The following is a 19,508-nucleotide window of genomic DNA, read 5'->3' as shown; positions in this document are numbered from 1 at the left end:
GGCGACCGGCGGAGTCGCCGCCCGCGTTCCCGGGGCCCTCCCCCGGCCTGCCGTCGGCGCTCCTCGCTCATCCCACTTTCCGGAAGATGGATAAGGCCGGAGCCCGGCTGGGATGGCCTCCTGGCTTCCCACCCGCAGCCAGATTTTCGGGGGGCAGATTTTTCTCGTGGCGCAGATGGAATTACGCCTCTCCGCGGCCGCTAAGCGCTCGCTCTCTCTCTCTCCCCTCCTCCGCTAACACCGCCAGCCCGTTTAGCGCCGCCACCGCCGCCGCGGTCCCCGGCGGGCCGCTCTAATCTTCCGGCACAAACGCCTGGCCGCGGTCACCGCCGCGCCGGCTTCGCGCGCCGTCCAAGCCGCCAGGAGGCGGCTGTGTCCGCCGTTTCCCATCTTGGACCGTGACACCATTTTGTGTGGCTCGGTTACGTCACCTTTTTCCGCGGGTTTCGATTTGAATGGAGAAGTTGAAAGTGTCCGTTAGGTGACTAATGGCTTTGTATTGATAAGTCAATACGATGGGTTTGGGATTAGCAAATTGGGGTTTCACTGTGTACACACACACACACACACACACACACACACACGGAACACTTTCAAAACAAAGGCAATATTTCCTCCTCCAGTCATAAATCTGAGCTGGATCGCAGTTGCTGTTTTTTATGCAGAGAGGGAAAACAACGTCAATACAATTGATCCATTCAGACATTATCTTTTCTTCTTCAGTTATCTTTTTCATTAAATCGCTAAAAGTAACCCTTTTTTCATTTTTTTTTTTTTTTAAACTTAAAATTATTATTTTTTTTTTCTTCCCTCAGCCATGGTTCCCAGTTGGATAGATTTATAAAGAGAAAAAAGAGAAGATGAAAGGGCGGGGAAAAAAAAAGAAAAGGATGGAATCTGCCGAGCCGCAGCCATTAAAACACTCTGAAAATAGCAACGCGCCATCATCTGTTCTCATAGCACGGGTCAGGGGCTCTGACACCTCCAAAATTCCTCCTGTCAGGGCGGGGGGCCATTTTTATTCTCTCTCATTAGGCAATTTGACTAATGACTGGCTGCGGCTGCTCAGCCAGCGCGGGGGCCCCGGCGGCCCGCGCCATCCCGCCATCCCGCCATCCCGCGGCAGCCCGCGCCGACCGCCTTTTCTCCGCCGGAACGGCACAGATGGCGAGCCCGGGCGACAAAATAAACTCCAATATGTCTGGGAGACGCCGTCGGGGCCGCCCGCCATTTTTCACGCCGCCGTCGATCGGGAGAGCGAGCGAGCGAGAGAGCGAGCGGGGCGACCGGGCCGACCGAGAGCGCTGCTCCTCCGCCGCCGCCTCCTCGCCGAGAAAAGCCTTTCGTTAGCCCCGCCCCCCTCAGGAAACCTCCGCCCGCGTCGGGCGCCTCCTTAACGTGGCGAGGAACGCAGAACCAGGGTCAGAATTATTAGTTTCGGGGCACCGCTTCCCGTATTAATTATTATTTTATTATATTTTTGGCCTATGCCCTCTCACCTCAGGTTGTGGCCTTATTAAGGGTGAGATGACACTAGCATGGGCGGAGCTCGGGTGTCGCTGGGGGGGGAGGAGAAGGGGGCGGGGCCACGAGGCAGAGTAATGAATTGCTATTGGGCGAGGGTGTGGGAGGTTGAAAATCCAGTCCGTGACGGACCGTTCTGGTCGGCGAGGGAGGATGAGATCCAGTTTCGGGCTCTGCCTGCAGTCGCCCGTACGCCAGCTAGCATAGCCGCGTGTAACACGCGTGACATCCCAGCTAATGTCATCACCCCGTGTCCGCGTGCTTAGCCCAAACCCTCATTACCCGCGCCTCGAACGGAGAGCCACAGCTTGAAGCGAGGCTATTACCGTGAAGTATGATGACCTGGATTGTCCAGGTGGTCAGCCCGGTTACACCTGTACTTTTATTTTTTTTTGTCACATTAGCGAAAATGGAACAAAAAAGATTTCTTAAAATATCTTTTAAATTATTTTAAAATACTTTACATACTTTTTTATAGTAAGTTGTAGTGTGGTGTTTTGCAGTACAGTTTTTGGGGTCAGTCTCAGTCCATTATTAACAGTGTAATTCTGTGTGTGTGTGTGTGTGTGTGTGAATGTCAGTGAGCGAGTGGATAAATCTGTGTGAGTTCTTTGAGTATATAAATGAGTGAGTGAGTGTGTGTGCCCATGTGTGTGTCTTTGTGTGTGTGTGTTTGTGTGTGTGTGAATGTCAATGAGCGAGTGGATAAATCTGTGTGAGTTCCTTGAGTATATGAATGAGTAAGTAAGTGTGTGTGCCCGTGCGTGTGTGTGTGTGAGCCGCGGTGTGGAACTCCTCAGCGACAGTGTGTCCAACAGTAGACGAGTGAGGGATTAGCGCGTGGCGCTGCGTTCCAGCTAGCCCTCCCAGCCCTGGAACAGCCATTCGTCTACGCCCGGGGGCTAAAGATGACAATGCGCACATTTTTCATCCCGCCTGACGCCGCCATTAATAAGGAAATGATCCACGCCGCCGCTGCTGACTCCGTTCTTTACCCCTCCATCATTCAGGAGCAGGCTTCAGGCCCGCGGACACCTCATGCTAACACTGAGCTAACGCCGCGGTCCTTACCGCTGTCATTACGTACTTTCGTCGAGCTTTGCGGTCCATTTCCGGTTAAAAGCGGTTTTTGCGGTCGTGGAGAAAGCCGTTCGTTGGCGACGCGATTAATGGCGCTCGTTGTCAGGGTGTGGTGGCGGGAGGGGTGGGGGGGTTGGGTCGCCATCAGTCAGGCTGTCTCAACAAGTGTTTCAGTTCTAAAATTAGACAAAATCTTACTTTCTTAAGTACAAAATATTAAGTACAAAATATTAGCTTGTTTTAAGTTTCTTTTTACGTGCCAAGTGGAATTGTCTTATCCCATTGGGAAATCTTGAAATAGGACAACATGTCTCCCTTCATTGGCTTCATCAACACTTTTATCTTATTTAGCACAAAAGTAATAGAAATGTGATTTTAAGTTTAAGACAAATACTTGTGTTCGCAGTGTTCATTGTAATTAAAGTTTACAGTGACCACAACGTGACCGCTGCCTGGCACGGCGTTCCTCTCCCGGACGCAGCCGCTCCCCGGCCCGCCTCTTCCCTGGCCGGGCGCTCTTTCCCGCTTTCCGCGCTGTCAGAAGGAGGCTGGAGCCGGATCTGATTTAGAGCGTAATCCTTGAACAATGAGGAGGGTGGCCTAGCCTTCAACCGCGGGCTCATCTGTCCGTCACCCAGAGATCTGTCAAAGCTCCCGCACCGCGGCGGATCCTCCGCCGGCGAGTATCGATTCGGGCGCACGTCTTCGCCGTCGCCCCCCGCCCCCGCCCCCCCGCCCCTCCCGCCCCCGCGTACCTCGCCGCCTTCCCGCTGACACCTTAACGCGTGTTTATTCTCTCGCTTTTTAACGGGCCTGAACAAGCCTTCGTGGCCGCCCGGTCGCGGTGCTAGACGGCCTTCCTGTTCGCGGCGCCGCTAACCGGTCTCCCCCTGTTAGGCTGATGTGCGTACGACCGGGCCCGGAGTCTCCAGACTGGCTTTTAGATGGTGAGAAGGGATAGAGGGGATTCTCAGGGGTGAAGGCGTAGATGGGCGGGGCCTCCCGCGCTTTAGCGACCGCCGGTTCGCGGCGAGGTTGATTGCCGCCGTTGTTTTAGCTCATCCGTCTGCTCTGCGCCGGCCACCGTCGTTTCTCGAGCCGCAGATTGGAGAGGGGGTACAACGAGATCATCAGCATCTCTCCCTCTCTCTCGCTGTTTTTCCCGCTCTCTCTCTCTCTCTGTCTGTCTGTGCAAGCTGTGCGGTAATTTCACCAGGGGATGGAGGGGTAAACTAGAATCTCTTTTACAGAAGACTTATCACAATGCATTTTGCACAGGGGCGCTCATCATTATAAAACATTCTTGCCTTCTCCCATCGGCTCTTAAGAAGCGTAGGTTTTTTTAGAATGTTTTTTTCAGAAGTGTTCTAGAACTCCATTGCTTTCAGTTACCAGCAGCGATTGTGACATCAGCGTTAGAATGTTCAGTTGCGAACGTTCTAATCACATATTTGTGATCCTACGCCCTGATGGCAGAATAAAGACGAGGCGCTATTCGCGTCTGACCCCAGCCCGTAGCGCCGCGGAAACCAAGCGCCGCTCGTGACAGCTCCTCCGCGCTAGTCGCTCCCGCGGCTGCGTTTAGCGCCAGATCCAAGGTTTCCGGGGTCCGCTGAAACCTTCCCCCGTTGCATTGTTGACTTCCCCGTTTCCCTTTGCCAGGCGGCTGATGGATCGTGGGTAAAAAGGACACCGGCGCAAGCAACGCCGGGATCTTGACGTTCGCGGGCCCCGCCGAGGTGCGAGGCGACGCGGCGGTTAATCCCGGGGTATCGGAAACACGTCCGACGCACCCGCCCCTCCCCCCCCCCCGGGCCCCGGCGAGCAGGGTCCATTGTTCTCCCCATCACCCTTCGTTAATTTAGTTTTTAATGTATTTTATAAACAAAGGGCCGTGCTCGCGCCTGACAGCCGGGCGCCCCCATCCCCCCCGGTCCCCCCCGGTCCCCCCCCCCCCGGGCCCCGCGCGGGCCCCGCTCAGTTTGGGGGGTTACGCCATTAATAACCCACCAGCGCCCATCACACCATTTTTAACCATGATCATTATGATAAAGGGCATGCACTTAATTACAGGGCTGCTTAATTATAGCTCTGTTGAAGCTCGTTTGTTTGGGAGAATGCTAATTATACCACCGCGCTCTTGGCAAGGCCTCATTTCAATCCACTTTTTTTGCCCGCCGAACAGAGTGGCTTATTTTCATGCAAATTGATATCCGGTGAATGTTTTGTCTCCAGTCCTCTCCCCTTCTTTGTGTCTGTAAGTGTGTCTTTGTTTTGGAGTTGAACGCCTTACTGACAAGACGGAATCTGGAATAATCAAGAGTAATTAACATGGGGAAGGGTGGGAATGGGAGGGGGGGGGGGGTGGGGGGAGGGAGCAGCACTCAAATAGTTTTTTGAAAAAAAAAAAAGGCTTTCATCCTGCTTTTTTTGTGTAGAAGTGCTTCTGTGTGTATGCGTGTGTGTGTGTGTGTGTGTGTGTGAGCGGGTGTATGCGCTCGTATGCGTGTGTTTATGCCTGTGTTTGTGCGTGTGCGTGTGCATGTGTATGCATGTGTGTGCGCGTGTATGCATGTGTGTGCACGTGTGTATGTGTGGGGGTTGGAGGGGGAGCGGGGGGGCTCTGGTTTTGGCTGTTCCGCCATTGGAGTCGGTTATTTTCAGCAATATTAAAAAGGGGATATCCAGTCTCTGAGTGCTGAATATGAAGCGATAGGCGGAATGACGGGTTTACTTGTGGGGGTAAAATAATAAACGCGATGTTCCGCTCGGCTGCCGCCTGAAAGCGTTAGCGTGACCCTCGCTAATTCCAGCCTGCCTTTTTTTCCTCATGTCTCTCTTTTTTATATTCTTTTTTTTTTTCTTCCAGCCATGGACGGAGTGCCGTTCACCATCTCTGAAAAATTCGCCTGGGCGTCCGCCAACGTGAGTGTTTCCTCGGCGACCGTTTCCGCGGAAAACTTCGGGAATTTTACGCGGCCGGCTCATTCTCCCGCTCTCCCTCAGTTAGGGGTGCCCCCGCTGCCTCTCTCCCTAAAACAGTTCAGCTTGCCGTGCCTGGGTGTGTCTGCGTTCTCCTCCTCTTTCTCTGCATGCTCAATGGGGGAGTGAACAGTACGTGTAAATTTGGAATGGGCTTTTTTTGTGTGTTCGGGACAAGTTAATGAAGTGCTGCTCGCTAATGGCAGAGAGGTCTCCTCTGGCGGGTGTGCCACTCCCGAGCGAGGCATTAGTTTGAGGGCGCCCCGGGGGCCCCCACCTCAGCCCGTGCCCCCCCCCCCGCGCGTGCTGGCAGCCGTGACGGACGCGGGCGTGGCCCGTCGCCGTGGCCCCTGTCCGCACGGACACAGGGACAGGAGATTAAGGATTTCCGGAACGTTCTCTCAGCCGTGCGTCTAACCACCCCGTGCTCTTTCTTTTTTTTTTTTGTCTCCCTCCACCCGCCCTGCCCTGCCCCTCGCCCCTTTTCATTCCAGATGGACCAAGTGGATTTAATGGGCATCACGATCAAGTCGCTGGCGGAGATCGAGAAGGAAGTGAGTATGGGCGAGGCCGCGCTCGATGGCAACGCTTGTCTGCTCTTAAAAAAAAAAATTTAAAAATGGGGAGCAAATTCTTCTTTTTGGGGGGGGGGTGGGCGTATCGTAATTAAGCGGGGGTGATGCGGGAGGGCGAGCTGGGCTCCGCTAAGCCCATATTGAATTGAGCCTGAGTCGGGCCTGCAAAAGCCTCTGTCAACCAGAACGCATTCACGTCCATCCCACAAAGGGCCCTTGTTTCGTCTTAAAGGGGGACGGGGGCGGGTTAATTTCCTGTCTCTCTTTTTTTTTTCTTGTCTGTCGCAGTTACGGTAAGGGGTCCGAACCCCTCCCCGAAATGGCTTATCGACCTAATCAAATGATTCAGAATTATCCCAATCAGTGGAACACCCTGACATCATCCGGGAGAGAAAGATTACATGCGTCTTTGTTAGTGTAAATTAATGTCATATCCGAACAAGGCTTTCATCAGGCGCTCGGCTAAGAAGTACCATTTTCAGGAATGTGACATCATAGGAGCATGAAATCTCGATTTAAGTCATGTATGTTCTTTTGTGAAGGGCTTATTTTCCTTTTCAGTCTTGCGCTTTCAACACGGGATGTGCGTGTATTTTTTGGTATTTGGCTATTTATATTCTAGAAATGTAATATTTATCTGAGTCAGTGAGGCCTGGGCGGTCGTTAAAAAGCCTGAACGAACAGTGCATTTCTGCTGCAGCTGCAGACCTCGCGTGAATCCACTGTAAAGCAAGCCTAGCGCCCGCGCTCCTGAAACCCTAAGCCAGAATAAGGCCGTTTTGAGTCCGTTACTACTGTCCCTCTGAAGCCCTTGCTCCGTGTGTATGTAAAAGAGACTATTCTTCAGCGAGAACCCCATTCAGATTGTAGAACGGGCCGTTACGCATGCCGTGTCAGGTGTTTACATTCCACAGCTGAGCGACAGCTTCTGGAACATTCCGAGGTCTGCACTTACCCTGCTCTCCTCGCTGCCAAACTCGGAGAGGTGGCGCAGGGGGTGAACCGCGTTCCTCTGAAAGCCGAAAGCAGTGACAACCCGCGAGCCGCCGTGTGCGTGTCTGAGCTGTGACACCCCGCGGAGACGCAAAGCACCGTCGGTCCAAGGCAGTCTGCTTGCTCTTCAGCTGTCTGAGTTAGGTCTGAATGTGGCAAGTCAACCGGTACGCATTTCCACTGGAAAACTGTACACACCATGCCGTGAAAAATGTACCGTATATTAACAAAATAAAAGTCCATTATGAGTTATATTTACTTATTTTAATTGGCACACATTTGAAAAAAATGTAACACCACAAAAATGCAACAAAAAATATCAACCGGGCAAAGTGTGGAAAGTACGGTGTGTGTAACAGTCAGAGCCGTGTGTACACATTTTGAGATAACGGGGGAAATAAACGAGGCCGTGAGGTGGGAAGTATTGGGCTGTATAAAAGCCAAGCAACCAGACGAGATCGGAATCGAAATCTCAAAATCCACACACAGGAAGCGCTGTGATTTAGGAAGGAGCGTAAAAGGCTTTGGGGTGGGGATGGTTACAGCAGTCTTCCCAAAGCTGGGCAAACTAGTGACAGTACCCGCCTGACAATAACAGTGAAATTTGTCTAACTATATGAGAGTCATGCTTAACTGAAGTCCCTTAGTCTGTTCAGTGATGATGGAGATTTATAGTGAAGTGTTACTGAACCTCTTGGACCCTTTTGCATATGTATTGGGTGCACCGTTTATTTAGTGGTAAAATTGAAATGAAAAGAAATGTGACTTATTTAAAAAAAATTGCAAGTTTTAAATTTTCTGATATTGTCTTTGTTGTCTTACCAGCAGGCATAGTAATGACTTAATGAATATAATTTTTTATTTTATTATTTTATTTATTTTTGTAATTTGTGGAGACATCATTTCGAGTAGATACATTTTACAGTTCTCAAAAACAACTCACGTCAGTGTTTCTCCTCTCTGCGTCTTTTCGTCAATGGATTATAGTTTATATTGATCTTGAATACAAAACTGCCTGTATGAAACTTGAGTTGCCTCACAGGCAACACTACTTCCCACACTGCCCTGTTTTTATTTTTTTATTTTTTGGTACATTCTGGCTGTATGTCTTCTTACTCGGACGTAAACATGCGGATTAATGGAAGATGGCGTGTGGAAGACCCCTGTCTCATTAGCGTTGTAGGTTTGCATCGCAACTGTCGCGTGTGACAGGACATTGGAAGTGAACAGGTGCGGCTGAGTTTGAGATACTTTGCACAACAAACGCTCAAGCGTCAAACGCTGTGTCTTTCTGACATCGCGGCTGAAGTTGCTGTCACATTGTATTTAAAGACTTGGAAAACCTTTTTTTGATCACTTGAATTGCGCTGTACGGCACGGGCCGTCGTCGACGTTGGAATGCAATGCAGTTAATCCGTAAGTGTGACCGTATTGGCCGAAAGACGAGGCCAGAATTGCGGCCCCTTCCCCAGCAATACATTTTTCGCATAAGACCGTGATTAGCAGCAGGACGTACCGCGGGCCGCAGAGGGGCGCGCGGAATCATTAATTACAGCTCTGCCGTAAATGATGAAGTAAATGCTAGATACAGTAATGCGCGAGATTTAGTGAACTGGACGACAGCAGAAGATTAATGCGGTGGCCTCGCGGATGGGGATGAAGTCACAGCACCGTTTGATAATTAGTTTGCCTGTGGAAACATGCAAAAAAAAAAATTGTTATCTTGCAGGATCTTTCTTATTATGTACCTTCCCGCTATTTTTACTCTAGTAGCCTGTGAAAAGGTAGTGGATGATATTTGTAATTTTTCATTTGTATTTTCGGATTGAAGAAAAAAATAATTCCCACAGGAGTGCATTGAGGCACTGCAGTTGTTTGTCTCCATATTATTTAAGTCAGCTAATCAGGATGTAGCCAAAGGACAGCCTTTTAATCATGTTTGCCATTTTTTGTTTTAATATAAAATAACAACAAATTGGCTTTGATCTGTACTTAATAGCATTCAGTTTGGCAGCAATTCTGCTGTAAAGGCTGTGGAGAAATACATTTTTGCACTTGCAAAGGTTCTCCATTTTAGTTATTTTTGTGCCTCAACCACTATAAAATTTTACTAAACCTGGTGGTGTAAACTTATGCCTTTTTGGCATGGTTTTTAAATTTGACAATTTCTCATTTGTAATTAATTAATTGCATTTATTAACAATTGTTTAAATAATATATATATATATATTTTTTAAAAACATTTTTAACAATATTTTGTGTACCTGTCAGAGTCTGACGATGCTTTGTTCTCCTCGGTGTGTGGTCAGATGTAGCTGAAGTGCAGAAGTTTTTCCTCCCTCAGTGAGGGGGGTGACTCTTGTCCAGTAGAGGTCAGTGTTAATCTGCAGAGGAGTCCTTTCCCTGCTGAAGGAGCAGGAGCTTGAAGCACATGGTAATTGACAGATTTTTAATTCTATTAAAAACACATTCATTAAGGGAATGCATTTTGTGGCATTAAACATATGCATATGTAATTGGGGAAAACTGTGCTGTAATCACATACAGTGTTGTAGATAAGAGCATTTCCTAACAGGCATCACTTAAGCTTTTTTTTTCTTAGAAGATGTTGGTTCCAGCAATTAGGCATTCTTTTCATTTCCCAAATGACTCGAGAAACTTGTGGAGATTATAATTGCTTTTAGCCACGCATATCTAATTTGTGTCTTTTTAAGTGTTAATTAGTAAGCGATTTGAGCTGACGTCTTTATGTAGTTCGCACCGCTGAAAAATGTTGTTGTTGGCGGCTGGCTAATGGTTTGTGTGTGCGTGTGTGCATGTGTGTGCGTGCGTGTGTGTGCACGTGCGTATGTGCATGCGTGCACTACGCTCTTGAGTGTGTGTGTGTGTGTGCGTTTGTGTATGCGCGCGTGCGTGTGTGTGTTAGGGAGATTCAAATAGAGGTGGAATTAATGAAGACAACATGTCACATATTTTTTTCCCCCCACCGAGCGAGAGGAGACAGGAAATGAAGTCCTGCTCATCCTGGAACCGGCCGCTCGCGCTCTCAGGTGTCACTGTCCTGTCAGCCGGTGTGTAAAACTGGCAGACAGTGATACATGCTCTCCCTGATAACACCCCATTCCCCCCAATCCATCATTCCCCCACACTTATTCCGTTATTTAATTTTTTTTTTTTTTTTTCCACTTGCCCATCGCCCAGACAGACTTTTATTATAACTAACCGGCTGCTGGCATGTGACACGTTTGTGTAACTTGCTGCTCCCTTCAGGTAGATGAGAGAAGGTGTGTACACAGAGGAGGGAGGGAGAGATTTCCCTATTTCTGCACAAGAATCGTCGGCGATGGCCAACCGGATTTGGGATTTTTTGTGATCTTGCAGCATCACCTAGTGGTCTTGTTGCGTATTGCGGGATTCGATCGGGTTTGTGCAAGTGCGGTTGTGACATAGTTCAAGAGGAGTATACTTAAATGGTGGGCCGTTTTTTGCTTATGTTGCATCTCAGGAATATGTCAGGGTTGGAATCGGATGACAAATGAACTAGAAAAAATGGATATAAATAAATGTGGTTGCTGCATCCATTTATTTGTTTTTTTCCCCAGAAGTAGCCTAGTTTTCTTTTTTCCTCAACCCTCAAACCACTTGTACTAGAAATATATGTTTTAAAGAGAAAGGTGGCATGCACACACATGAAAAAATATTACAGGTGCCAGGAGCATGAAGTTAACCAATGAGAAACAAGAGATATTCACACACTATTGGATGCTCCCAAACAAGTTTAATGGTGAATTTTTTTTTGATCTGCAAAGGTATTGTATAGTTGTACAGCATATAACAAAATATTGTTTGCACTTTGGGTGCATTTAATAGATTCTCCACATTTGTGTTTTTTTTAAAAACCATCTTCTGTAGCACTATTGTAAATTGGATGTTGCACGATATGACCTTTCACCTAGTTGAAATTTCGCATTGATTTAATTCTCAGTTAATTTGAAATAGCTATTTTGGATCTGCTTGGTCTCCATGTGTTGAATGACTTTGTTTTCTGTCATTTTAGTTTAGGTCGAATGTTTGACTGAACCAATTGCATGCAAATGGAACACCGCAACTGGAAAAAATCTCAGCGTTAAAACTTGTTGCAGGCCCTTGTTTTTTTTAATTATATTTATGAAAGCCACAAAATATGTCACACTGCAGGTTCTTAAGTTTGTTTTTCTGTTAAATTGTTGGTATGCCTCAGTAAGATGCAGAAGCCTCTCTCTGTTGTTCTTTTGTTGGTCAGGGAGACAGTTGAAACACAGATGTCGGAAAGGCTTTCTGAAAGTTGCGGTTGTTTTTTTTAATGGGAACGGATTGTTCCGGATCAGACTGCAGATGGCGAGCTCCATTTGTGTGTTTGGTGTTTCGCACATGCTTTACTGTTAAGTGCTGACGTGCAAGTCCACCAGGGGGCAGTGTTTGCTTACAGTAAACACCCCCTCCTCAACCTGGAGTGACCTCACCCCTCAGGGGCACATTGTTTTGCCCTCAGGTGTATACAAATGAGATCGTCCCCTGCTGTGAGTGATGTACTGTAATTATTCTCTAACCAAAGGGCCAAAATAGATTTTCATCAGATCTTGTGAAGTAGCACGATGTCCTAGTAGTAATTTATGCGTTGAGCTTTGCTTACAGTTTTCATTGTAGTGGAAGGTACCAGCCTGTTTTGTTTCATATGTGAAAGAGAATGCGCTTGTGTAATGTATTGTTCTCTCTCTCTTTCTCTCTCTCTCTCTTTCTGTCTCCCCCTCACTCACCCTCTCTCTCTCTCTCACACCCTCACTCGCCCTCTCTCTCTCACACCCTCACTCGCCCTGTCTCTTTCTCTCTTTCTCTCCTCCTCTCTGTCTCACCCACACTCGCACTCTTTTCTCTCCCTCTCTCTCTCTCTCTCTCTCTCTCAGTACGAGTACAGCTTCCGCACGGAGCACAGCGCCGCCGCCCGCCTGCCCCCCAGCCCCACCAGGAGCCCGCCGAGCTCCGAGTCCTGAGGTCACGGCGGTCAGCGGGTCGGGGGCGGCGGAGGGGCGCTGGGAAATGAAGTCTTACTACTGAGGAGGGGCCGCCTCCGCCGCTCGCACAACCCCCTCGGCATACATACCCACAATCCACCACTGACCGTCTCCAGGGCACTCCCGCGCAGTTTAACTCCGTACTTACCTCGTAGGAACAAACAAAAAAGAACTCTCACTGCAACCTTCAGATTGTTCATGGTTGGTGTTTCTTTTCATTTTTTTTTTATTGGTCACTGAAAGAAAGGTTTTAACCATCTGTGTGGTTTATCTCGGAAGAGCGGAGAGAATGAAGAGAAAAAGAGGGAATGCAAAAAAGAGAGGGAGTGCATCTCTTCTAGAGGAATGAGCGTGAGGTAGACGCAACCAAACCAGTCTTGCGGGAACGTAGGCTGCGGTTGCAGCTAACAGTCTTTTTTTTGCTGTTGTTTTAAATGATGTTTCATCTTCGTTATCTTCCGGGTTTTTGGAATGTCCTATCGCTTATACCTGATGTGACTGAACACTGTGCCTCCCGCACCCAACACGGGAAGCGCCGTGTTGGACGCACGCCCTCCTCTGATGCCCTTTCCGCACCGGTCCCCGCTTATCAGCCCCCCCTCCGCGCCATCGGGGTCTTCAGGAGACGCGCGTCACCCGCCGACGTCACTCAAACACCCGGAAGCTTCCGTGGAGCCACTGGAAACCACCACCACAGCAGTGACCTGGTGGAGCCCTGGACTGCATACGCAGAGCTCACCGCTGCACACGCTCACACTGTCCGATAATGACAGATCCTGCTCTGGAACTAGCGCTGTGTGGGCTAGAGGGCTCAGGCCTACACTTTCAAGTGCGTGTCTGCCAACCTGGCCGTTTGCAAGCTACAGTGCCATGTCGTATTAGTGATTAGGTGAAACCACTCCAGCGCCAGTAACGATCGGCTTTTCGGCAATCGGCGGACACGCCTGACGCCCGTCCAGATTTTGTGCTTAGCCAGGTCGATCTCCGCTCGGTGGCCGTGGAAACGAATCGCCGGTATGCGACGCCGCCGACCCGCCCTTTCCCGCGCGCGGTAAGGAGTCCCTCAGAGAGGACGTGCGCTGCCAGCCTGCAGGGCTCCTGACCGGCTTTGTGTGAAGAGCGCCTCGGAGGGTGCAGTCCATCCTCACACAGACACGTCGCACGCAAACTCTGGCAGAAACTATATTTTCCCCCCCTCTGATGCCATCAGTGAAGTCCAGCGTTGTTTAGGTGTGTCACTGTACCGCGGTCATGTGAAGCTCACAGTTTAGCCTTCTGTAAAGCGCTTGCATGCAGCCTTTTTTTGGGGGAGCATGCAAGTCGGAGTATGGCTAACCAAAACCACTGTTACACGGAAACGGGGCTCTCTCTCTCTCTTCGCCAGATATTGGGGAGCGTTATTTGTTTACACAAATTGTCCAAGACACATTTATTTTGCATGCTAGTTCGGGAATCAGGAATACTTTGTAGCTTTGAGAATGTGGGTATTACTGTATTTATTTGTATTTTTTTTGCTATGCGCTGTTATTTTGTTGTTTTTTTTTTTTTTTAAACATCACTTGGACTCTCTTTCCGTTTCACACGTTAGCGCCATTTTGGCTCAGACTGGTCCGCCTGCTTTCGCCCCGGTAAAGGGGAACTGCCTGACCAGGGCCACGGCTGGAGCAGGCACACCAGCTAGCGTAGCATCTGCCACTCAACACAGTGTCTGAAGTCGGCTCCCCACCGTTACCTGCTGAATGTCTCGAGGCAGGCATCTGATTTTATTTCATTGTTTTTATTGTTTTCTTTGGAGTCATTAGAGGGGCTTACTCAGTCCCCAGTTTTCACCCCCCTTGGGCACGTATCCCCCCTTCCCGAAGAGATCGCTAAATTTCACTCTCTTGACTAAATCCGATGCCAGGGCTTTGGAAGATTGGAGAAGGATGCTGCCCGCTGGCTTGTATAGCACAGATGCGCCAATCGTTATTGTCTCCATGACGCTCTGAGTCCAGAGGGTGGGAGAATGCTCAACGGATGAACTAGAACTCAACTAGAATCAGAAGTGTCTTAGGTCTCGGGCACCGAGCATGCGGGTCCTAAGAGTTTTGGATCCTTTTGCTTTCATCTTTGCCGTAAGGGTATTTATTTTATTTATTATTTTGCAGAAACCCCCTCCTAGAGAAAATAAGTGCCAAGTTAAGTCCCAGCATACAGTACACCATGTACAGGTAAGAGTATACCTGTTGGAACAAAGTTATGAAAAAAGTGTGTTAATCCGTGAAACAAAAAAAATGAATTTCTAGAGACCAGGTGTAGGCGTTTAGAAGTCCAAATCTGTGGTGTTGGTTTATCTGCGGCTGTATGTTAGTACAACATATAGCATCATCTGAAATGTCAGTGAGTAATTGAGTTATGTAACTCAAGTGTGTGTGTGTGTGTGCGTGCGTGTATGTGCGCATGCATGAGAGAGAGAGAGAGAACAAACACACATTAGCACGAGGTGCCATGTGTACTTGCAGTTTGTGTTAGCCAAAAGAAACAAACAAAAAAAAAAAGAAATCAACAAAGCTATACATTTGCTGCCCATGGATGAATAACCATTATCTTATTAAAACTGGTTTTTAATTGATCATTTGGTCCCACTGCAGAATGAACACCACTGCAATGTGTTATCTTTATAGTTGCCAAAGCTATGTATTTTGGGTAGGTTAACTTCAAGTAGACCCTTGCCTGATCTATTCTTGACTTTGTTTTTATGAAATTTTGTATGCATTTTGAATATTTCCTCTTCCTTTACCAGCCCCCCCCCACAAAGTTAGTCACAAATAGATTCAGTACACTTATCGTGTACTTAGGGACACTGCCATTTTATGAATACATTTTTTTAAATGTAAACAGTGCATTCTGACCTCACTTCTCTGAGAGAACGCTCATTTTCCAGCCTTTGTGACCTCTGGTTCATCCTGAAGAATTCCGAAGCACTACCGTTGATTACCCATGATGGACAGATACATAGGACAGTAGTTGGACAGTGATCTTTTAAATTCACTTTTCTTTTTGAAACGTGTGGCCTACAGTATGCTTAGTGTTAAAAATGCTGTCAAGTGGAGTGTTTTCTGATTTTTGTGGAATCTTTAGCAATCTTAAACTTTAAAGGAAAAATGAGCGGTAAGGAACTGTGACGTTTGAGCCTCACTGTCGTTTGTGTTATGCTGGCTTGGATTCTGGCCTAATTCAGTCAATCCACAATGCGCTTTGTCCTTAACTTTAATTTCAGGGACTTCAAAACTCGGACTGTTTCCATATCTTAGAGACTGTTTATAATGCAGTGCTTACTTGGCTGTGAAGTTAAGGGCCTAGCGCCTTGCAGATAGATTGAATCCAGGTCTCAATTCAACAGATCAGTTTCTCTGTTCATCTTTATTTGTGATGTCATTTCCTTTAGGTTTCTTTTTATGCTGCTATTTAAAAAAATCAGTTTTCTTAAGGTGTGTGTTTATGGACTATTTCTGAAATATAGTGTTATTATAAATATCACACAGGCTCTTTCTACAGTTCTCCTTGCTGCTAAGCTTGTTGTTTTTCTTTGAGGGTTTTTCATTGCTTGAACGTACTTTGCATACGTTTGGATTGTGAGGGTGTAAGTACAGTAACTCCTCTTAAGAGTAACAGAGGTATCATCGAAAGTATTTTTTAAGAAGAGGAATTCACTGCACGTGTAGGTGATTTCAGTGTACAGAACTGCATGTTTGATTGTATGTCTGTAATGTACTTCAAGGCAGGGGGTAGCCTTTCATTGCCCTTAATGCCAGCATGTCAATCACTCTGAGATTTGTGGCGTGTGAGAGTTCTGGAGAATTTCTGTGCTCCCCGTCTCTGACTGGGACTATATTATGTCAGGGGGGGAGAGTCGGTAAATAAATACATATATAAAATGGGGGAAAAAAGCAAAAAAAGACACAACCTCAGATTCAGTGTTGTAGTGCAACGGGTCAATCGGTCTGTTTTGAACTGTCTTTATTGCCACGTGTTTGTATGTATATGTATTCTACCTTTAATCTGCGGTGCTCTGCTCTCAACTTGTTTTTGGGCCTAGGCGATGGAATCACGAATTATATCTGCTCCTTGTTTTGTTTCTGAAGTTTTATTGTATTTATTTATTTATTAGAGTTTCTTTCTTTGTGGGGGGCAGGGCTATTAGTCTTTTAACCAGACGACAGTGTTTGAGCAGTCTGTGAGTGTCGCAGCGGTAATTTTAGCAGGAACAGAAGAAAGGAGAGAAAAAGCCCTCTGTGTTTTAACTGTTTTAACCACAGGAAGAATTCTGCCGTAGTGCCTTCCAGTGGGAAACGCGGCACACGCGCATGCTCGCGTAGCTGCCGAGGTAATGCAAAGCATTTTTATATGGAATCTGAAAAGCGAAAGGGAAAATGGCTGTCATCCTCTTTGCATTTTTTCACCCCCCCCCCCTTTTTTTCCAGTCTTTTTTTTTTTTACTGAAATGGGAAGCTTTACCTTCATGTTGAAGTCTGAAGCTGGATTCAAGAGGGGTTTTGATCAAAGTCAGTTTGTCGGTGGCATCAATCTCTTTTAATTTGGGTCAGTTTTCAATTTTCTTTTTCTGTCTTTTTTTCATGCTCCAACTCTCTCGGCAAAACCTTTTCCTTGTCCAAACCACTTGGACCTGGTCTTCAGAGAGGAAGAGGGCTTTGAGTGGAGGGCAATGGCATGGAGAAGATAGTATGAATAGCTCTGTGTTGCTGAATTCTTCATAGAGGACCTGTGGCGTCCAGGTTTCATATTTAACTTATGTTGTAGGAGTTGAGGGGGAGGTTTAATTGTTTGATTGCATGATTTTAAAAGTGTTTTGCTGACAAGTAGCCTAGTATCAGTCTATGTGGGGTTATGTTTGACAGCTAGATTTGTTGCCACTAAATATGTAATTTCTAGTGATCATGTTTACTCTACATGACTGTGGTCTTGTTCCTTGCAGTGATATATAGTATATATAAAGTAATTATAATGTTAGCTGCTGTTAATTTCCATTCACTTATTGATTTAAATGAACCATCAATCATATTTCTCAAAAGATAATTACAGCTTCCCCTACAACAGTGCCTTGGGCATCAGCCATTGTACACTGCGCTTAAGAGAAACAAGGCTAAAGTGAAAATAAGGTGCCACAGAACGATCAAATCAATTTAGAAAATTTAGAGTATCTTCCCCTAGCGCACGAGGCAGCCGATTGTGTCCGTCGTCACGGCAACTCCCGCCACTGGCCCGCCTCCATAAGTTGGGGAAAGGGGATGTAGGCGGGACAAAGGGCGTAGGGCAGTCTCTCGCCAGGCCACAAGCGCGCACACCTGTCGCTGGTGCCCTTGAATCAGTACAGGGGCGTTTCCACCTCAAAAAAGCCTCTGTTCCCATTACAGGCCCGCGAGACAAAATGGTGGCAGAGTACCCGGCCTTTCGCTTCTGAACAAGAACGAGAATGACAAACATACGAGTGTTACGTTTGCGCTGTTCTGCCGAACTACACATTGTAAACCTTTTCAGCGTTATAATGTGAAGTTTTTTGGAATTTGGATTTTTTTTTTTGTAACATTTTTTCTATTTATTTTAAAGTTTGTCGTTTTTTTTTTTTTTTTAAAAAGGGACATTTACTTGTGTGATTTTTACTGTATCGATGTAAGTTCAATAAAAAAAAAACGTGTGGCTGGTTCTGGTCTTTGGTGTGGTGATGCTTCCTGCAGGTGACTGTTTTCTCTCCCAGCCGGTGCCGTTCTGGCTTTGAGAGAGCTCGTTGGGTCCGAAGGGCAGTGTGAGGAACGCCGCGGACAGAGGCCGCGCGCTCCGTACTCCGCAGGTGTCAGGTGATCTGCCGGCCGTGGGAGGCGATGCCCACGGCGGCGGGGCTTTGAAGTGCGGTGGGGGCGGCGGTGACACCCTGACAGTCGGGGCCTGGCGGTGGTGGACCTGTCCCAGCTTCGCCGCGCAAACACACGCACACACACAAAACAGGTTACACCTCCCTGTTTCTCTCTCTCTCACACACCCATGTGCACACACATTTAACCTCCTGGCCCATCTTCCAGTGTCTCAGTTGATCTCACACACACACACACACACACATACACACACACACACACATTTAACGTCCTGGCCCATCTTCCAGTGTCTCACTTTCTCTCTCACACACACACACACACACGTTTAACCTCCTGGCCCATCTTCCAGTGTCTCAGTTGATCTCACGCGCACACACACACACACACACACACACACACACACATATATAACCTCTTGGCCTGTCTTCCAGTCTCTCTCCCTCACACACACACACACACACAGGATACGCCCTGCCATCTTTCCCTCCCTCTTGCCTGCAGGAGAAAGACAGCCAGGCTCACCGGTTACGCTCACAGCCGTAGCGGAGGGGATCCTTCACACTCGCTCGACTGACCGGGAGAGAGGGGTGACCCAAACAGGGCAGATTCGGGGGACCCGGCTGCCCGGCCCATAGGCTGAGCCAGGCCCAATGCCTGAGGCGGGAGGAGGACTGAAGTGAACCGGCAGCTAAGGAGGGACGGCGCTCCCCAACCCGAAGGTGCGCCGTCGCTCTCTTCGCCTCCGGGGGAAGCGCTTAACCTGAATAGCTGCAATAAATCCCCGCGTTCGCCCCTGTAGCAGCCTGGGATAACGTGAGGCGCCTCGTATGAGACTCTGTTAAGCACACAATGTGACGAACATCGACTAAAGCGGAAGCGGGGCGCCGCGTTGACGCCAGCCGTGACCGAGCGCGTCTCTCTCCTTTTCCCGTCGTAAATTTAAACTCACTCGCTAGCTCGTTTGTGCGTCTTTTCATGCGCTGCTTTGCGAAGTTCCAAGCAGTTGCACGTGATGCGTAATGAACTTCGCCCTAAATGGGATCGTTTGCAAGTTCCGCGCAGCATATCAAAAGTGAAACTTATTGCAAGGAAATTCGCAGAACCTCTACCGACATTGGTATTGCTCTCTCCCCCTTCTTCATCATGGTGACGTCATTTTCCTGCACCAGAATCAAATCTGTATTAGCTCTGGTTATGTCAGTGTCAGTTGTTTAAACAATGATGCATCATTCGGGGAGAGAGCTGGGAACACTGGTTCAGGAGGTTGAATTATCATGCTGGCCGATGCAGGCAGTCGTCTGGGTAATTCTAGGAAGTTTTACATCTTAGCTACGGTTCGAATGGAGCTCTTTCAAAATCCTTTTGATAGGTCACCACAACAACAGTACAGTAGTACAGTTGAAAGGGATGTTTTTCTGTAAAAGGTACAGAAC

The 19,508-nt window shown here is 47.9% G+C and overlaps 1 protein-coding gene across 5 annotated transcripts in view; it reads left to right on the top strand.

Annotated features, from left to right (window-relative positions):
- LOC135265114 (multivesicular body subunit 12B-like) overlaps window positions 1-17,827 on the top strand; it is a 56,292-nt gene extending 38,465 nt beyond the window's left edge. For 4 of the 5 annotated variants that reach the window (XM_064354391.1, XM_064354393.1, XM_064354395.1 and 1 more), the window contains exons 8-10: window positions 5,474-5,529; window positions 6,081-6,140; window positions 12,098-17,827. In XM_064354391.1, the coding sequence (XP_064210461.1) occupies window positions 5,474-5,529; window positions 6,081-6,140; window positions 12,098-12,184 (203 nt within the window). In that variant the 3' untranslated portion in view covers window positions 12,185-17,827. Of the gene's footprint in view, window positions 1-5,473; window positions 5,530-6,080; window positions 6,141-6,449; window positions 9,268-12,097 lie in introns of those variants that run through there. The other variant, XM_064354394.1, reaches the window with a different exon arrangement.
- The last annotated feature ends 1,681 nt before the right edge of the window (window positions 17,828-19,508 follow it).

Source organism: Anguilla rostrata, chromosome 10 (assembly GCF_018555375.3).
Source record: "Anguilla rostrata isolate EN2019 chromosome 10, ASM1855537v3, whole genome shotgun sequence".
Taxonomy (NCBI): domain Eukaryota; kingdom Metazoa; phylum Chordata; class Actinopteri; order Anguilliformes; family Anguillidae; genus Anguilla; species Anguilla rostrata.
Note: the sequence above shows the minus strand (reverse complement) of the source record. Positions and strands in the feature narration are given on the sequence as shown.